The sequence below is a fragment of the Vanacampus margaritifer genome, chromosome 1 (genome assembly GCF_051991255.1).
Source record: "Vanacampus margaritifer isolate UIUO_Vmar chromosome 1, RoL_Vmar_1.0, whole genome shotgun sequence".
NCBI lineage: Eukaryota > Metazoa > Chordata > Actinopteri > Syngnathiformes > Syngnathidae > Vanacampus > Vanacampus margaritifer.
In genome coordinates, this window is record NC_135432.1 from 63,556,715 (window position 1) to 63,576,078 (window position 19,364).

At 39.9% G+C, this 19,364-nt stretch overlaps 1 protein-coding gene across 1 annotated transcript in view; it reads right to left on the bottom strand.

Moving 5' to 3' along the window:
• Window positions 1–285: 285 nt before the first annotated feature.
• Window positions 286–19,364, bottom strand: part of zfyve26 (zinc finger, FYVE domain containing 26) — a 30,003-nt gene continuing 10,924 nt past the window's right edge. The window contains exons 17-40 of the mRNA XM_077560081.1: window positions 18,733–18,972; window positions 18,558–18,663; window positions 16,843–17,666; window positions 15,108–15,310; window positions 14,939–15,043; window positions 14,732–14,854; window positions 13,200–13,617; window positions 13,012–13,113; window positions 12,754–12,929; window positions 12,048–12,184; window positions 11,268–11,296; window positions 10,989–11,125; window positions 10,605–10,825; window positions 10,261–10,408; window positions 7,833–8,042; window positions 7,433–7,627; window positions 5,882–6,079; window positions 5,569–5,649; window positions 5,374–5,504; window positions 5,113–5,248; window positions 4,924–4,983; window positions 4,001–4,183; window positions 3,877–3,927; window positions 286–2,656 (exon numbers count right to left, since the gene is read on the bottom strand). Of these exons, the coding sequence (XP_077416207.1) occupies window positions 2,429–2,656; window positions 3,877–3,927; window positions 4,001–4,183; window positions 4,924–4,983; window positions 5,113–5,248; window positions 5,374–5,504; window positions 5,569–5,649; window positions 5,882–6,079; window positions 7,433–7,627; window positions 7,833–8,042; window positions 10,261–10,408; window positions 10,605–10,825; window positions 10,989–11,125; window positions 11,268–11,296; window positions 12,048–12,184; window positions 12,754–12,929; window positions 13,012–13,113; window positions 13,200–13,617; window positions 14,732–14,854; window positions 14,939–15,043; window positions 15,108–15,310; window positions 16,843–17,666; window positions 18,558–18,663; window positions 18,733–18,972 (4,442 nt within the window). The 3' untranslated portion in view covers window positions 286–2,428. The remainder of the gene's footprint in view (window positions 2,657–3,876; window positions 3,928–4,000; window positions 4,184–4,923; window positions 4,984–5,112; window positions 5,249–5,373; window positions 5,505–5,568; window positions 5,650–5,881; window positions 6,080–7,432; window positions 7,628–7,832; window positions 8,043–10,260; window positions 10,409–10,604; window positions 10,826–10,988; window positions 11,126–11,267; window positions 11,297–12,047; window positions 12,185–12,753; window positions 12,930–13,011; window positions 13,114–13,199; window positions 13,618–14,731; window positions 14,855–14,938; window positions 15,044–15,107; window positions 15,311–16,842; window positions 17,667–18,557; window positions 18,664–18,732; window positions 18,973–19,364) is intronic.

The following is a 19,364-nucleotide window of genomic DNA, read 5'->3' on the forward strand; positions in this document are numbered from 1 at the left end:
AACTCTTAATAAAGATTAGATGTTCTAGTAGGCCTTCCCTGACACTTGTTTATTTTAATTACTGTATTTATTTTATCTTGGTTAATCTTTTTTTTTTAGATCACAAAAATTTGGAATTGGGGTGTGTAGACCTTTTTTTTTTTTTAATATCCACTCTCCCTTGCTCAATCAAAAGCTGTTCACACCAAAAAGAAGAAATTATAGATAGATACCGGTACATTGACACAAATTATTTTTTTCTCATTATTTATACAATTAAATACTTAAAAAATACCCAAAAAAACGTAACGACAAAATCGTTTTATTTTTAAAGAAATTACATCTGAATAATTGTGAAAAACAACTGAATTAAAATGACTAATTTTCTTGAAAAAAAACATGAAAGAATGATTATTATATATTATCAAAAAATTGTATAAAAATTATTTTAAAAACACATTTAAATTCTTTCAAATTTAAAGAACAATAAAATAATGAAGTTAATACATGTCTCCCTTAAATAGACCCACACGGGGGCTGTGACCACGCCTTTACCACAACACTGTAAAGCTGATTTTTACAAAAGTGTGGGACACATCATTTATTATTATTATTCATCGTAATTATCCAGCAAATCAACAAAACGTTAGGAAAAAAATGTGCTTGCATCATCATCATCATCATCATCAAAGCAGTCATTTGACCAGCCATTTGTACAAGTGTATCCACAGAGGATTCTGATTTTTAATAACGCGATATAAAGTGCATAAGTGAGTAGATGAGAGTGCAAGTATGTCTAGGGTGCATCTCAAAAGTGTCCTTTTTTTTGACACAGCAACAAGGGAGAGAAAAAAAAATCCCTTTTAAAGTGAAATTATTGTTGGAGTCAGTTGTTGGCGTAATATAAAAATCAATGTCAGCAAAGGACATATTAAATGATCACAACACGAGGGACAATAAAAGGAACACAAAGCAAGACAAATCGTGATTTTCTCATTAGAGAGAAAAAAAATTACATTAGAGAAATAAAATTGATCCACAGCATCATTTTCAAGCGTGTTCCTTCTGCGTCTTAAAAATTCACAGAAACACTTTCAAACTTTACATCACCATATGGACAGAAGTAATGGGACACACCTTTTCATAAATCCATGAATTAATTCAGCAGTCGCCAACATGGTGCCCGCGGGACACAAGGTAGCACCAGCAGCTCGTGGACTTGCACAGATTTGTACAAATAAAATGTTGGAATAGTTCCTAATTATTATGAGAAATCATTAACAGGACCAGCATCTTAACATAAATGATTATCCATGTTCATAACAGCATAATTAAAGATCATTTGAGCAAATGAGTTATTTCAGAAGCGTGTATCAAACTGGTAGCCCTTTGCATTGATCAGTGAAACTGGTATCGGGGGCAGATTTTTTATTTTATTTTTTTTTTAAATTTCAAGCTCTGTAATTTGACTTGAAATGTTTGTAAAGCAAACCAAAATGGACCACTTAATGGTCAATTTTAGATGTTGTTTATTGAGACTTTTTCGTTTATCTTATTAGGATAAACATGAACTCATTTGCTCCCAAAAACGTATAAATATGTTCTATTTTAAAGACGTATTTATATGTTTTTTTATGTAGGCTTTGATGCAGCCTCTCAACTTCAGAGAACGGTTGAGGAAATGGTAGTTATTACAAAAACAGCCAGCAGGTGGCAGGAGAGCAAACGAGATCAACCAGGGCCATGTTGAAAAAAGCTCATTACAGTTCTAAACAGACTAGTGAATAATGATGGAACTTAGCTATATTCTAATGCTAATTGTTGCAAAACGGAAACAGAAATTTTCTTGATGAAAGAAGAGACGCTAATCTTTCTTTTGGTAGGTTTTAGGTTTTTATAGCAATAGAACACAATATTCTGTGGGCCTTGCAAAATCAGTCAAAATCCAGTAAAACAGCCGGGAGCGAAGGGGATTGCTTCAGTGTTTCAGGGATTGCTATTTTTTTCTCTAATTTTCAAGACCTACAAATTGCTCCAAAATAGCTGCCTCAAACCAAAGTGGTCGTCGTCGTGTTCCATTTTGGGCATTAGTCTTTCAGACTTTTTTTTTGTCCAACAAATTCCATATCAATTAAGTGAAACTGCTGATTTTTTTTCTCTTAACTTTCCGGTTGTGCTACCGAGTGACTTTTGGGGATGTTGTAGGAAGTCTTCACGCTACACTTCCTGTATGTGTCCCAATACTTGTGCCCCCAAACTGTGTATCAATAGTTGTGTAAGGCAAGTTGAGATGTATTTTTTTTTTCCCTTTTTCATTGAGGTAGATAATAATTCAAAGTGCACCGCAGAAGGCAGTGTTGCGTAACAGCGGTCACAAAGTTGGCTATGAAACAATTTTTTTATAGCTAATACAGTCGGTACTCTTCAAGCCGTGTTGGATTTTTTTCCATTACCTGGCCTGGTTGTTGGGTCGTCCCGGTCCGGCTCGTTGCTTGCCGTTGCCTTGGTGGTGGTGCTCTTGCAGCCACTGGTGGCAGATGTTCTGCATCACCGAGTCCTGAGCCCCCTCCGCCGCCCGCAGGACCTTTTGCACCAGCGCGCCGGCCCGGCTCGCCTCCATTTTGACGGCCAGCAGGTAGGCCGGACGCAGCTTGTTGCACAGCAGGTAGGCTTCGATCTGAGGAGGGTGACAGCTACTTTTACTACTTCGGTTATTTATTTTTTATTTCTTTATTGGGTACATGAAAATGCTTTGGGAGCCTGTAGAGAGCGCATGTCAGGGGAGGCTAAAAATTAGGGGTGGGAACCTTTGAATCAGGGATGTGATTTGACCAAAGTGAAATTATCTGAAAATTTAGCCGGGGGTCTGGGGGCCGCTGGCACCCAGCTAGGTCCAGGGTGGGGGGACAAGGGGCCCCCGGAGCTCATGGGTTTTCCGTGTTTTTAAGTACTTTCAATGCACTCACATGACAAAGAAATAGACAAAACAACAGCATAAATTTTCAATGCATATTGAACTATCCCATATAAAATGGCAGTTTTAGTCAACTCAAAATCAGTCACATTCAAAAACATTGGACTGCCTTTGCTTTTAAAAACTATCACTGAGAATATCATCATATCTAACTAATGTGATTACTAAGTTAACACATAAATAATGTTGAGGGGTTCAAATTTCATGAACAAATAATTATATCATGACCAAATGAAAAGTAACTCATATTAGAGCATACCACAAATGTCTTTGTTATAGCAGAAGATGTTATCTGTCATGTGCATACACAATGAACTACTAAAAAAAAAAAAAATTCGGAATTTTTTTTTTTTTGGGGGGGAGATAAAAAAAGCGGAATTCCGCGAATTAGCGGAAAAATCACATCCCTGTTGAATGTCTCACGATTCGATTCAGAATCGATTTTTCGATTAAGAACGACTTTTAAATCAAAATTATTTGATTGACAATGATTTTTGCTTCAATTTATTGATGCTCAAGGAATTGTAATGCTAATTAGCGCGCTACTCGCGGCACTTTTATCACTCAAAAGAACGTCTCCAGACTGCAAAAAAAAACAACTTTTATTGGAATAACTTGATGGTGACTTTTTCCTTCTACTCTCTAATGTGGCTACAACTTAACAGTGTATCAGACCGCGTGGAACCACACTGCCCCTAAGTGGCCAAATCGGGTACAACATGAACAGCGCTCCCAATAAAAGGCACACACAAACAAAGGGAAGACAGTATGAAATAATTTCTTAAAAATCGATTTTGGGACATTTATCTGAATCACACTAAATGAGAATCGCGATTCTTATGAGAATAGATTTTTTGGCACACCCCTACTAAAAATAAACGAATATTTCAACCAATCAGAAGCACACATGACCAAAGCCCTACCTTAATTTCCGTGTTCTTTGTCTCCAGAATGAGCCTTTCCACTTCTTTGGCCTGACACAAACACAAGCAAAACACAAATATCAACACGGCATCTTTTCCACCATCACCCTAACCTGCGTCTTACGTCGGCCGCTCCTTTATCCGCCGCCTCCACGCAGCTGAGGATCAGCGCGTCGCCGTCGCTCTTGGTGGCCGTGCCCGACTCGCTGACGCACTTGAGCAGCTGGCGCACCGCTCCGAATTTCCTGTGGCGGACCAGACGCTGTCCGGCGCGCACGTACACCGCCTGCGCTTCCAGCTGGAAGTCCTGCACAAAAACAACTTGTGACGGTGGTACAGCGGTGCTTTGAGATATGAGCGACACAACTTAACTGCCAAATAGCGGACAATTCATGCGCAAGTGTCAAACTAAAAATACAACAATGAGCACAATAAACTGATTTTTTATTTATTTAAATAATAATAAATAAATAAAAAAGCCAAACAACTGTCTAATGAAGGGCTTCATTAGCTTAATGCTAATGGAAATTAGCATCTATGTTGCGGTGCTATAGGCAACTCATTAAATACTCGAAACGAAAACAAACAAAATTAATATTGAAAAATCACTCTCTTTATGAAATTAAAAAAAAAAAAACATTTTAGTTAATAAATCTACAATAAATTAACTAATAGCAAAAAATGTGGTTTGTTTTCTCATACATGTGCTTTCAGGGTTTTATTTTAAAGTATTAGTATAAGATAAAACAGTCTTGAACTTTATCATATAATACTTAGTAAGTTTTTTTTATTTTTTTTACTTGGCACATACTCCATATACCGGTATTTGCAAATACTCCATATATTTAAAAACAAAACAAAACAATAATAATACCGAAACTAATAAAAAACAAATGAAACCGAAGCATTAAAAAAAAAAAAATTAACGGATTAAAAAAAAAACAATAAACCTGCTCTAGAAATGAACTAAATAAATAATTAATTAAACAAAAAAAAATTTGAAATAAAGCTAAAAAAACAAACAAAAAAAACATTTATGGTGCTCACCTGTATGACTCTGTACGCAATGCCGAAACCTTCCTCGATGTTTTTACCCCCGAGCATCACCTGCAAACATAAACGACACTCACAGAGAGTAATGCTCCGCCAAGAATTGGTTTAAAAATCGGTCAAAATCAGAATTAAAACATTTTATTTTAAGGCCGTATTGCCCAAGGTAACATAATAGCACCTCACCTTGCAGGCCACCTCCACCTTCATGGCGCTCCCTCCAAATAAGGTGGGCGGGGATCCGGACCCAGCAGCAGCCGGCGTCTCGCGACGGTGCAGGAAGCGGGTCACCTCCAGCTGCAGCTCGATGGTGTTCATGTGCCTGAAGACAAATAGAAAGACGAAGAAGAAAAGATTTATAGCAGAGGATAAAGAATACGTGCATTCAGGAACATTTGTCATTGAGATACGTGTAACAAAACGTACAAGTTTTTTAAAGTTACAGACCTGGAGACGTCACTCGATGACATCGTCTTTCGGAAGGAGCCCCCTTGGGACGACCTTCTCCTGACAAGGCTGCGACATTGTTGCTCCTGCAAGTATGTCCTCAAATGCTCTTTGGCTCGCACCAACCAGCACTGACACACACAATTTATTGAAATTAGTTTCGGTTTTTATTTATGTGTATGTGTGTGTGTGTACCTGTTGGTCACCCAGCTGCAGGTACGAAGTGGCTCCGTGAGTGAAGAAGCGGATGCAGGTCATGGCCGCACGCACGTGGTCCTAGGGTCAAACTAGGGTGTCAAGTTAGGGCTTTAAGCCAAGATTCAGGTTTCAAACTTGTGTTATGGTTTTTAAATGATGATTTCAAGACTAATTTAGGATTTCAAGTCAAGGTTAGGTTTTGAAGTTAGGCTTTTCATGTCGTGGTTGGCGTTTTAAATGAATGTTTGTATCAAACTTTATTGTGCCCTGGTGCTGCTTTTTCCTCAACGAAAACCAACAATGAACGCACCATCATGAACTGCTGGATTTGGTAGAGCGTGTGGAAGTAGCCGCGCCGCTGCAGCCACTGGCAGGAGGCGATCAGGTAGCGGCTGCATGCCTCCAAACCCGGGTCCAGCTTCTCCAGGACGTCCTGTAGCATCCCCAGACGGCCTCGCACCAGGGCCGGCTGCAGCACGCCCTCCAGGAACACCTCCTCCGGGGCATCCTAATCGGGAGGCAAGGAAACCGATGAATACCGATTCATCCGGCACACACATGTCGAGATGGGGCATTTGGTTAATCGAGACTGGGTTAAGGTTTCAAGCAAAGGTTAGGGGTTTAGATTCGGGTTTTAAAAAGCAATGCTGCGATTTCAAACAAGGGTTGGGGTTAAAAGCCAAGGTGAATTTAAAATTCGGGGTTGAAGTCGAGGTTCGGATTTCAAGTTAGGGTTTTCAATAAAGGTTGTAGTTTCAAATGAGTGATTGAAGCCAAGTTAGGGTTTCAAGACAATCACAGGGTTTCAAAATAGGGGTTAAGCTTGGGTTGTGCCTTCAAAACAAGGTTGGGGTTTCAAACCTGGATGGGCTTTAAAAAAAAAAAATCAAGTTAGGGTTTTAAGTCAAGGTTAGTATTTCAAATTGGCGTTTAAAGCCTGAGTTAGGGTTTCAAGTCTGGCTTAGAGTTTCAAATTAGGGGTTCAGCGATTGGTTGGCAACCAGTTCAGGGTGTACCCAGCCTACTACCCGAAGCCAACTGGGATAGGCTCCAGCCCCCCCCGACCCTTGTAAGGACAAGCGGTTAAGAAATTGGATGGATGGGTTCAAAGGTTAGGGTTTTGAGTTTCAAACAATGATTGGAATTTTCAAATTAGGAGCTGAAATCTGGGTTACGGTTTGATGTCTGGGTTAAGGATTTAAAAAATATAGGGTTTCAAGTCAAGGTTTGGAATTCTAATTCGGGTTTGAAGCCAAGTTTAGGGTTTCAAGTCTGGTTTAGGGTTTCAAATTAGGGGTTCATGCTTGGGTTAGGATTTCAATCAAAGGTTAGGGTTTTGAGTTTCAAACAATATTTGGAATTTTCGAAATTAGGAGCTGAAATCTAGGTTACGGTTTGATGTCTGGGTTAGGGATTTAAAAATATAGGGTTTCAAGTCAAGGTTTGGAATTCTAATTTGGGTTTGAAGCCAATCTTCAAGGGTTTCAAATTTGGAGTTCATGCTTGGATTTATAGTCAAAGTTAGGGTTTCAAGTCTGGGTTATGGTTTCAAATGAATGTTTCAGGATAAGATTGGGGTTTTAAATTAGCTTGCTTGCATGTTTAGGCCAGGCTTTCAAACCAAGGTTGTAGTTTCAAATTAGTGGTTGAGGCCTGGGTTAGTCAAGTCAAGGATGGGAATTCAAATTGGGTGTTGAAACCTGGTTTAGGCTAGCGTTTTTAAATCTGGATTTCAAGCAAAGGATCATGTTTTAAATTACGATTAAAGCCAAAGTAAAAAATTTGAAATTAGGCTTTGAAGCCGAGGTAAGGTTTTAAAGTAAGGTTTTCAAGCCAGGGTAACAACAAAATGGAAGCTGGCCTTGTTGAAGAGGTACGAGAGCGCCTCCGCCATGGCGTCGTGGCGCATGTGGAAGCTGATCATCGCCAGGTGAGTGGCGTACGCATTCAGGTAGTAGAGGCACTCCTGGTGGAGGATGCGCCTCGGGCACTCCGTCCTCTCGCTGAGGGCCTCCTCCAGCTCATGCAGCGACGCCAAGATGTCCTCGCTCAAAGGCTTCAGGGGAACACATAATTAAAATAAAAAAAAGAGTCACAATGGATGTTTGTTCAAAATTCAAAACAGATAAGTCGCATGAAGGCATGGACGCTTGTTGCTAGGCAGACTTCATAGAGCTGAACTACAACAGCCCCATTGGCTAATTACCACTCAGATATTTAAGTCTCATTAGACGGCGTCGCGTCGTTTGGCACGCGTGTACCGTGTTTGTGGCAGGTCTGACGGTGGTCTCCAGGTGTTTGATGATCTCCTGTAGCAGCGTGGGGCCCATGTTCATCTGGTTACGGTCCACGGGGGCCTTCAAGCACCGCGCAAACTTCTCCCGCGCCGCCGTCAGGCTGCCGGCCTTTAACGAGGCCATGGCCCACGCTTGCCACACGGCGCCGGGGTCCAGGCCGCTTTTGGTGGACACCTTCCACAACATCCCACAATACAATGGTACATTGGATTTTTTTTTTGGGGGGGGGGTAAATGTATTTTTTCAAACCATGGTGTCCTAAAAAAGTAAGTGCTGAGAAGGAGGACCAGATGATTGAGATTATTCGATGGAATAATCAATAGGATATTGGATTTGAAAAAGATTCGATAGTGACAGCATTATTTCCGTTATTATTGGGCCCATTTCTAATTTGGCAGGATTGTTGATAGTCGATAAATGCTATACTACTAGCAAAAAGTTTTACAATTTCCAAGCTCCGGACCTCAACTCATGAAAGGATAGAGTATCTGCTAAAAATGTAGAAAGATTAAAAAGGCACAAAAAAAAGATTTTATTCAATAAAAGTAAAAAAAATAAATAAAATTATTTCTTTACATTGTATTGTATTATGTTGTATTATATTATTATTATCATTGTATCATGTTATTTTTTTCTAATTTCATACTCTTAACATAAAAGTGAAAAAATGGTAAAATAATAAAAATATGGCTGCATCTTTCAGTCATTGATACAATAATATAATTTCAAAATAATTCATCAAATTAAGTTAAAATAAAAAATGTACTGTACTATAAAAAACGAGTGTGATATCGATTTGTGTTGTCATTTTTCTGCCACTAGATGGCATAATTGCATTTGTAAGACGTTAGTAACAGCTCAGTGCATTTTACTTTTCATATTAAGAGCTATCTAATCTAAATTCTGCACATTTTCAGGAATAATCAATAGGATATTGGATTTGAAAAAGATTAGATAGTGACAGCATTATTTCCGTTATTATTGGGCCCATTTCTAATTTGGCAGGATTGTTGATAGTCGATAAATGCTATACTACTAGCAAAAAGTTTTACAATTTCCAAGCTCCGGACCTCAACTCATGAAAGGATAGAGTATCTGCTAAAAATGTAGAAAGATAAAAAAGGCACAAAAAAAAGATTTTATTCAATAAAAGTAAAAAAAATAAATAAAATTATTTCTTTACATTGTATTGTATTATGTTGTATTATATTATTATTATCATTGTATCATGTTATTTTTTTCTAATTTCATACTCTTAACATAAAAGTGAAAAAATGGTAAAATAATAAAAATATGGCTGCATCTTTCAGTCATTGATACAATAATATAATTTCAAAATAATTCATCAAATTAAGTTAAAATAAAAAATGTACTGTACTATAAAAAACGAGCGTGATATCGATTTGCGTTGTAATTTTTCTGCCACTAGATGGCATAATTGCATTTGTAAGACGTTAGTAACAGCTCAGTGCATTTTTCTTTTCATATTAAGAGCTATCTAATCTAAATTCTGCACATTTTCAGGAATAATCAATAGGACATTGGATTTGAAAAAGATTCGATAGTGACAGCATTATTTCCGTTATTATTGGGCCCATTTCTAATTTGGCAGGATTGTTGATAGTCGATAAATGCTATACTACTAGCAAAAAGTTTTACAATTTCCAAGCTCCGGACCTCAACTCATGAAAGGATAGAGTATCTGCTAAAAATGTAGAAAGATTAAAAAGGCACAAAAAAAGAAGATTTTGTTCAATAAAAGTAAAAAAAAAAAAAAAAAAGTTTATTTCTTTACATTGTATTGTATTATGTTGTATTATATTATTATTATCATTGTATCGTGTTATTTTTTTCTAATTTCATACTCTTAACATAAAAGTGAAAAAATGGTAAAATAATAAAAATATGGTTGCATATTTTAGTCATTGATACAATAATATAATTTCAAAATAATTCATCAAATTAAGTTAAAATAAAAAAATGTACTGTACTATAAAAAACGAGTGTGATATCAATTTGTGTTGTCATTTTTCTGCCACTAGATGGCATAATTGCATTTGTAGGACGTTAGTAACAGCTCAGTGCATTTTTCTTTTCATATTAAGAGCTATCTAATCTAAATTCTGCACATTTTTAAAATTGTAAAATACAAATTGACCCCAGTCTCCACAAATATATGCATTATTATTAAATTTATTACTGTTAAATTTTGACGTGGACGTGTCTGCTGCGACTGGAATTCCCACCGTGCAGGTTTTCCAAGTAAGGGGCGGTCATTATTAAAATTAATGCACAAATTTTGACACCCCTAGATTTTACAATAAAATAGAGTATTGTACCAAGTGTTGGTGTTTGTAGTATAGTTTTGGTGGCGATGTAGTGAGTCGCTCACCTCCACTGCCAGCTGGTAATACTCATCTTCCAAGAGTTGGTTTCGGAGCCGCGTGACGGCTATCGTCTCTAGAATGTCGTCCAGGGAGGGAATGTGTTTGTAATTAGCCGCCACCAGGATCTTAAGCACGTCCACTTTACTGATGTAGCTGCAGAAACGAGCAACAGGCGAGAAGACTAAGAACCTGTGCTTTTGCCATTTCTAGCACAGCTTGAAACTCGGCCTGATCAATTTAAAAAAAATAATAATAATATACAAAAAGCCTACTGACCGACTGAAATAAAGTGTTTTTTTAAATTTCTTTTTTTTGCAGTCTTTTCGACAAACAAACCAAATCGCCTCACCTGTCGCATAAGGCGAGGTCCTGATTGCGTCCCACTTTGACGAACATGAGTTTGGCGCTGAAGAGCAGCTGGCGCATGATGTCGGTCAACAGGCAGGCGTCCACCTCCGGGTTGGTCAGCTTGCGGGAGAGTGAGCGACAGTGCTCGATGAGCTGGTGGCCGCACGCCGTTTGGTCGCCGTGCAGGGACAAGATGGCCACGCACAGGTGGGCACTGGGTGCCTTGGCAAATAAACTCCCAATTAGTTGAGGAAACGCACTTGAAGACACATTTCTACCATGAAAAATCTTTTTTTTTTTTTTTTTTTAAAGAATATTCATTCATTTTGTGATTTGAGATTATTTAGTCTAAATTCGACTTATCCTGTGTGATTGCGATGCAAACCTGCTCGTAGTTGAACTCGTTACGCAACTGCTGGTTTTCCCCGGGATCTGTGGAGAGCCTGATCTGCCTTTGGGCGATCTCAGGGAGGTGCAGCATGCCGTCGAGGTCGTCTTCCGTCAGGGGGGTGCTGCCCGCCTCTGCACGGAAGCAGCGTGCACTTCAAGTGAAAACTTGCCAACGCGCCGCATCTTTTACATTCCGTGCAATTATCGAACAGTTGTATGAACTTTTACTTATAAAAGAAACGATGCAAAGGGAAGACAGTTTATCTTTATTTACCTTCACTTGGTTCCAGCTCGTCATCAGAACTGCAGAGGAACAAAGAAATCAAGTATGACTGAATATAAAATACTAATACATATTTATAGTTACATATTTAAAAGTTAGATTTTTTTTGTATGAAATTAATTTCATTGTTTTCACATATTACATTCTATTTTAACATAAAACTTTTAAATCAATTCATATTTATACTATTTAAAATTAGACAAAAATAAATGGTTTCAAATTTTTGCTTATACAGTATGATTATAATCTGTAGGACCCAAGAAAAAAAAAATCTTTATCAAGTGGGGAAGCAAAATTGAACAATTGAGATAATGTGGTTGCAAATGTGTTCACACCCTCTTATACCTGAGGAGGTGGTTGTATTCAGAATGATTCAATCATACACAAACTTCAGCAAAGTTTAGCTCGAGTAGGCTTTTCCTCACTTTTTTTTTTTTTTTTTACTTTCAAGCAGACATTTAAAATTAAATTAAATGTTTTGTAAATAATTTTGCATTTCATTTTCTAAAGCATTTTAATGTAGTCATGTATAAAAATGTATGTAACAATTTGTTTCCCTCTCTGCCCCTTTCCTTCTTACCCTCGCTGCTCTTTCAATTTGTCTTTTATACATTGATCTTAATAATGGACTGTTACCCAGCTGCCAAAGCCACATTAATGACAAATGGATTCAAGGATGCATGAACTACACTGATGAATTGACATCCATTTTCCAACAATTCAAAAAAACAAAAAAAAAAAAAGGTGCTCTGAGCATCATCTTATACTCACTCTGGGTGAAAGTAGACGTAACACTGGTCACACACTCTGACCTCCTCCCCGGGACATCCCTCTACTGCCATTTTGCGCTCCGAGCAAGCTTGACACACCAGGCGGCCGCAACGCCGACAGTGATGCCGCCGGTTGAACTGAGGACAAAGACGCTATGTTTATTATTTTTCCATTTTGCAATTATTAACAAATTTGCTCCCAAAAAAAACGTATAAATAGGTTCTATTTTAAATATTATGCTCCCAAAGACAAATTTATACTTTTTTTTTTTTTTAAATGCTAGCGCATACAGAAGGCTTTGATCCAGCCTCAGAACTGAAGAGAATGCTTGTAGAAATGGCAGTTATTACAAAAACGGCCAGCAGGTGGCAGCAGAGTATAAGAGATCAACCAGGGCCATGTTGCAAAAGGCTCTTTACCCCACAGTTTTAAACAGATTTGTGAATAATGATGAAACTTAGCTGTATTCTAATGCTAATTGCTGCAAAACGGAAACAGATAGAAATATACTTATTTTTTTCCCGATCAAAGAAGAGACTCTAATCTTTCTTTTGGTAGGTTCCATGTTTTTATAACAATAGAACACAATATTCTGTGGGCCTTGCCAAATCAGTCAAAATACAGAAAAATAATCGGCAATATCAACATTGAAAAAAAAAAATCACAATTACATTATATTTCAAGATCGTTTAGCCTTCCCACTCACCATGGTAAACCTCTCGCGCCGGCATACCATGCACACGTGCTGCTTGGTGTCGGGCACCCAGTCCTTCCGGTCCGGGGGCTGTTCCGGCGGCTGGAATTTGGCGGGTGACGACCTCTTCCTGCCCGCTGAGCCTCTGTCGCCGCTGTTCGTCGAGGAGGTGTGCGTGGGCGTGCTGCCTTTCGGGGAGACGCCAGCCAATCCATTGTTAGGCCAGTCAGGGAGTGTGTCACAAAATCAACGTCAAAAGCGCAGACTTACTCGTAGAGGACGGCGTTGACGAATCGAGACGATTGGACGATAAGGTGCTGCTCTCCTGAGCGGGACACTGCATTAGGGCGTCCTGCAGGCTGATGACAGAGTCTGGAAAAACAAGAAATTGTCATAAAACTGGCTTTAAGGGGTGAATTTTATATTTGGACATGGGTTTCTAGAGGGAGACCACTGACCGGATCTTGACCTCTCTCGAGGCGCGCATGTGAAGTCCAAGGCTTTGCGGGCGTACTCCGCCAGAAGCTTGTCGACGGCATCCGGCCCGAAGCCCGCTTCCTGGCCAGGAAGCAGGTTCCTCAAGGTGCGTACCGTAGCGTCAGCCCAGTCTACCTTCAGGTTCATGAGCATCTGCTCCAGCATGAGCAGGGGCTCCGACAACAGGGGGAAGTAGTCCTGGCGGGCGGCCGGCGGCAGAGCCAACAACACCTTGGAGCCCAAATTGAGGGTGTGGATGTGGCATCTGCGCGCCGGCGACACCTGCCTCTGGAAGTGCAGCGTCACGTAGTCGGCCAAGAAGTGGCAGGCGGCCAAGCCGGGGCGGCGGTCCAGGGCACGCTCGCACACATCCAGGCCGCACGAAAGTCCTTCAAGAAGCTAATCAGGATACAACGGAACATCATCAGGACTTTTTTTTTTTTTTTTTTACACGGATGGTCGTTAATGCTATTGTTGTCTTTTCTGTCTGTCCTTTAACGAAGTACAGGAAAATGCTGAAGGTGTTACTACTGTAAGAGTGAAATATTTTGTTTTAGAAATGTCGCCAGCTTAAGGTTAGCACTCAATGGAGAACCTTATTGATTAGCTAGCATAAATTAGCATGGGAGGGATTTCTCGTCAAATAACAAATGTTCACACAACACTTGTAAAAACATACAGATAAGCAATATGACAAAACTCACGTGTATTTTCTTCCTAATTCGTGAAAAGCAAGTTATATCAATAAAATAAAATTTTGTAATCTCCTTCACTATTGTCGTTGATTTTCTCTTTATGTCTGCACCAGTTTATTATAGTTTTGAAATTTTCATTATAGTTAGTTTTGATTTCGTTTTGAGTTTTTTTTTAATGTAGTTAGTTGTAATTAGTTTTTAGGACAGCTCTGTTAATTTTTTATTAGATTTAGTTATTTCTAAACTGTTTAGTTTGAGTTTGTTTTAGTATTACTTTTAGTTTTTAAAAAATGTTGTGTATTACTCGTGTGCAATATTTAATAAATACCATGGTAAAAAATAAATAAATAAGCAATGTACTTACCTAGCGTTGCGTTCTGGCTTAATTAAATAAAAAAGCAGGTAAGGCGAGCCAAAAGTCAAAAACGCAAAATTGTCACCTAGGAACAATGTCATCTGAACGCCCTTATTCCGTTTAATACCGAAATAAGTATACTTAAATCCTATTTAAAATCAACCCTAAAGGCTAATGTGTGAAATTAATTACCAAAGACATCTTCACTATAATTACAAGTTAGTTTTGTAAATGTAAAATGTAGTTTCACTTAGTTTTTTTTTTTTTTTAAAGCATTTTTTTTTTCGTTAACAAAAATGTTTTTTAAATTTGAGTTTAGTTTTGTTATTTTTAGTGAACTAAAATAACCTTGGTCTGCACCCTCTCAAATCAACGTCAGATATTGTCTTTTTCAATTGCTCTTTTCGCTTCTCTTTGCCTTTCTTTTCGCTCTGTCTGTCCTAGCCAACCACCAAGTCAGTACCTGGAAGGCTTCATCTGTCTGTTCCTTGTCCAGCAGATACAGCAGATGCTCCGTCTGCAGCTGCAGTCTCGACTGCTCACTCACGGGGTAAAGCTCAGCCCAGTGGGCACACAGTGAAAACTCCTACAGAAAACATACTTCTTGAGCAAAATGAGTTTTTTCTTGATGTCTTTCATTATGTGTTCATCAAAGGTGAATGGCACACACCTTGGCTTCCAGCATCAAGGCCAGTATGGACTCAGAGCTAGCCTTTGATTCATCCCTCAGTTCCTGCCAGGTACCCCACGGCAACGGCGGCTGTAAGACTAACATCTGTCATCACAGAAAGAAGATGTTGATGAGCTCCATTTTTGACCCGGATGCCATTTTGCATTACCCGTCTGTAGATGTCCAGTTCTTTCTTTTTCCTCAGTAAGTCGGTTCTGAGTGAGGCCTCCATGTCATCGCCATTGTCCAGGCAGAAGTCCAGAAACTCCGTGCAGGCCGAAAGAGGCCAGCGTTCCATGGCCCGCAAGGCCACGCGGGCACGCAGGTTGGCATCCTGCACCCGGAACAGGTGGCCGACGCCTTCCTCGTTGCCTTCAAGGGATACACAGTTACATGCCACCGAACATCCATTTTCACCAGGAAAAAAAAAAGTAAGAACAACTTTTGACTTAAGTGGTAAAATCTATAGTCTTTCAGTTGCACAACAATTTCTTACATAATATAATTATGGGACTGCTGAGCGTAGCAAGCAGCACATATTACTATCCTAGAAAAAGGGGTATATTCTTTTTATTTTTTAATCTTCCACCGATTTTTCCGCAAGAATGCGGCCCGTACCGTAGATCGCACCGGCACGAATGAGGTATCAAACGATGCGGCTCGATCTGACTCGGTGCGGCATTACTTTTCTAGGAATTCCCACTTACCATGGCGACGCAATACCCCAAAAAGTACCCCAAAAAGTGCCATAGGAATGAATGGGAAATGGAAAGACAAAATCACACATCAAGCACCTTTTTCCAAGACACGCTGCGCACGCATACGTTATCCGACCGATACGAATTTTAACTCATTTGGTAGGAATTTTTCCCATCTTTAGCTCAGTGTCGAAATCTTTTTTAAGGAATGAAAGCTCTCCCCTCTGTGCGGGTTCAAAGACAGTGAGTGATATAGCATTTTAACACATTCTGTTTAGCAATTAGCTAGAGTGCCGGGAACCAACAAATGTCTTGCCAAAAGTCAAAAGTTTCACTTCAAGTCGTCACCATGGCCACAATCTTTGCTCACTAGACATCAAATTTTCACATTTTGTAGTCACAAGTGTCTTCTTTCAGACAAACTAACTTTTATTTGGCTAAGATGTCATTTAGTACCTTTATTTTCACCTTAAGCGAGGAGAATGCGGACTCTCTCGCCTATCTTTTCAATGTTAATTTCGGCGCCTTTCTCCTCTTCATTTCTGATCAATCATAAGTTTTGAACCTGCTCTCATTTGGTCATTTTTCATCCGATTAAAAAAATGAGAACATGCACGTGTTCCCCAAACCCTTGCCGTTCTAAAGAGCCATTTCTTGAATCTGTATCTTGAACCGTTAAGTCGTGAGAGGCTTTTGTTCAAGGGGTGCGTCTCTCATACAATCTCAATGGAATGTGGGGCGCGTGGCGGCTCCAAGTCAAAAATGGGTGTGCGCTCTTAAAGGGACAGTGAGATATTTTTAGTTTCTGTTGATTATGGTTAACTTCCACATTTCTTGACCGATTTTTGTCGTTTAAATTTTAAAAACTCTTCAGCTCATTTACATTTTTTTAAATACATTTTCAGGGACAGTGAGATACTTTTAGTTGATGTTGATTATGGTTAACTTCCACATTTCTTGAGCGATTCCAGTCGTTTGAATTTTAAACTGTTCAGCTCATCTACAAAGTCAAATGTGTGTGCATGAAAGTGCATTTTTCTTAAAGGGACAGTGAGATATTTTTAGTTGATGTTGATTATGGTTAACTTCCACATTTCTTGAGCCATTCCAGTGGTTTGAATTTTAAACTGTTCAGCTCATTTACAAGAGTCAGCAGTCCCATTCAAAATTTCCGCGGGAATTTTTCTAGTTAATACTGTAACTCACCCTCTAAGGCTGCCCAGGCAAGCAGGCGGTCCCTCAGCTCCCCCTGCTGGCCGCAGTCAGGCCCGTACAGCTCCAGCAGCCGAAGAGCTCGGTCCACATCCTTGGAAGCCAGAGCCTGCTGGAAGGCGTCGGCGGCGACCCCGCGGGCGGCTTCCTCCCGAGGCCCGGCGAGCAGGAGCCCAGCCAGGGGCTTTCCGCACACCCATGCGCCGAGACCCTCGTCGTCAGAAAAGGAGGGGCCCAGTACGGGTTCCGCCATGATGCCCAGGTACGCCCGGAGCACGGGGAAGGCCTGGAGAAGCATGTCGGCCTCACGGGAAATCTGCTCTCCATCTAGGAGAGCCTCCTTACGGCCACTGCGGAAGTATCCCGACCAGCCTGTGGGCTGAGAGCGAGTACCCTCGCCTTTGGACGCACTCAGACACACCAGAGTCGCCGTCAAGGCTGAGCGAGACTTGAGGAACGTCAGGGCCGATGGTGTGAGCAAAAACGATAGGGGGAAGGTGGCTGGCGAGGCAGAGAGGTTGGCGGAGGAGGTGGAGCTGGTGGTGGAGGCGTCCTCCGAAGAGATGGACTCGGAGCTGGCGTCAGATGGAAGTTCGGCCATGCCGAGCGTGGATGCGTGCTCACCGGCGTGGCGTTGGAGCAACGAAGTCAAAGCGGACACACTGAAAACAGGGTCGTCTTTCTTAGCATGAATGGAATCCTGGTCCTGATCCTGGTCTGGGAATGTTGTCCCCACTTGCAGGACCTTGCAGCATCGCTGGATGATCACCTGCTGGACGCTGAGGCCAAGCCCCGCCTCCCGCAGCAACGAGAGCAGCCTAGACAGATAGCAGCTTTTTTTTTTACAACATATTTGTGTTGCTTTATAATAATGACAAATTAAGTTGATAATAGTTCAATGCTTTGCAAGTTAGTATTAAAATAATACGTTACGTATTGTAAATATGCAAAAATAATTTGAAATAGGGAAAATAAATAAATAAATGTGATTTTTTTAAAATAAAATTACATCATAACCACAAAATAAATTCTTACAAAGAAATAGAATAGATAAAATACATATTTTTAAAAATGAAAATAAATGTTAAAAACTAAGAAATAATTGGGAAATATATACACTTATATCGGAAATAATTGAATAAATACATTCTATTTTTTTTTTTGAATAACTGCAAATGACTGAGAAAAAAATGACTTTTTTGTCAGCATGCTTATATATGGTTTATGCCAAGACTTGTATATATAATTTAAATATACATATATATTTCATATATAATTAAAACTGTATCACATAAATATAAAAAAATTATATTAACTCATTAACTCCCAGCCATTTTCACGGTTTGCAGCAATTAGCATTAGAATATAGCTAAGTATCATCATTATTCACAAATCTGTTGAAAACAGTGGGGAAAAAAAGCTTGTTGCAACATGGCCCTGGCTGATATCTTATACTCTTGCTGCCACCTGCTGGCCGCTTTTTGTTGTTGTAATAACTACCATGGCTTTAAGTGACCTTTTCATGTTAGAAGCCGTAGCAAAGCCTTCTGTATGCTCTAGCATAACAAAACATAAGGCGTACTCGTAAAAAACGTATTTATAAGTTTTTGGGTTTGAATGAGTTAAATAAAGAAAAAAACAAAAAAGTACAAACAAGTTCATAGATATAAATGTAAGTAATTTAACAAGCTTGCTGAGAGCAAGAATACCTGTCAGGAGACACCTGTCGCTCAAACAACAGATAAGAGAGAAGCTGCGATGGAGCTTGAAGCAACACCAGCAACGGATTCCCCAGCTTCACCTCACTTGTCTGGTCTGAAAGAAACAAGGAGTAAGAAAAAAAAATATTGCTTCTTCTTGGATCACCTTCGTTCAGCCGCAAACCTTCTGATCCGAGGCTGCGCACCAGCACGGCCGCCAGCGTGTCCACGTAGTGCAGGAACGTGCGCACAAAGTCGGGCCTGGCCAGGTCTCCGTTGGGCTCGAAGGGGCACAATTGGTCCAGGGAGCGGAGCAGCTGCTTCATGCCGGAGCGTGCCCGGTGAGAGTCCAGCTCGGGTGCCTTCAGGCTGGCCTGCTCCGTCAGCAACGCAACGAGGGAGCTTGATGATGCTGCGATGCCCTCTACAAAAAAAAAAAAGAAAAAAAAAAGACAATTATTTTTCTATTCGGTGTCCATCAGTGAAGGAGCTGCAGGATATCAAGCTCAAGCTGGCATCACGTTGAATTAAATTGTGCTGTTTGGTTGTAGACAAATCTAGCTGTACCCTTTGTGACTTTTGACCAGGAACTCACTAAAGTGAATAAATCAAACTCTGCTTTAGAGCTTTAGTATTGCTCTTAAAATTTGGAAAACATCTTAAAAATCAAAACGAAATATCATTCTGTTTTAAGTGCTTTGCTGCCATCTTTTCATCATTACAAACCCCTTCTAGACAGGCCTCAATTATTTAACTCATTCACTTCCAGCCATTTTCACTGAAGTAACCCCCCTTCGCTCCCGACAGGTTTACTGG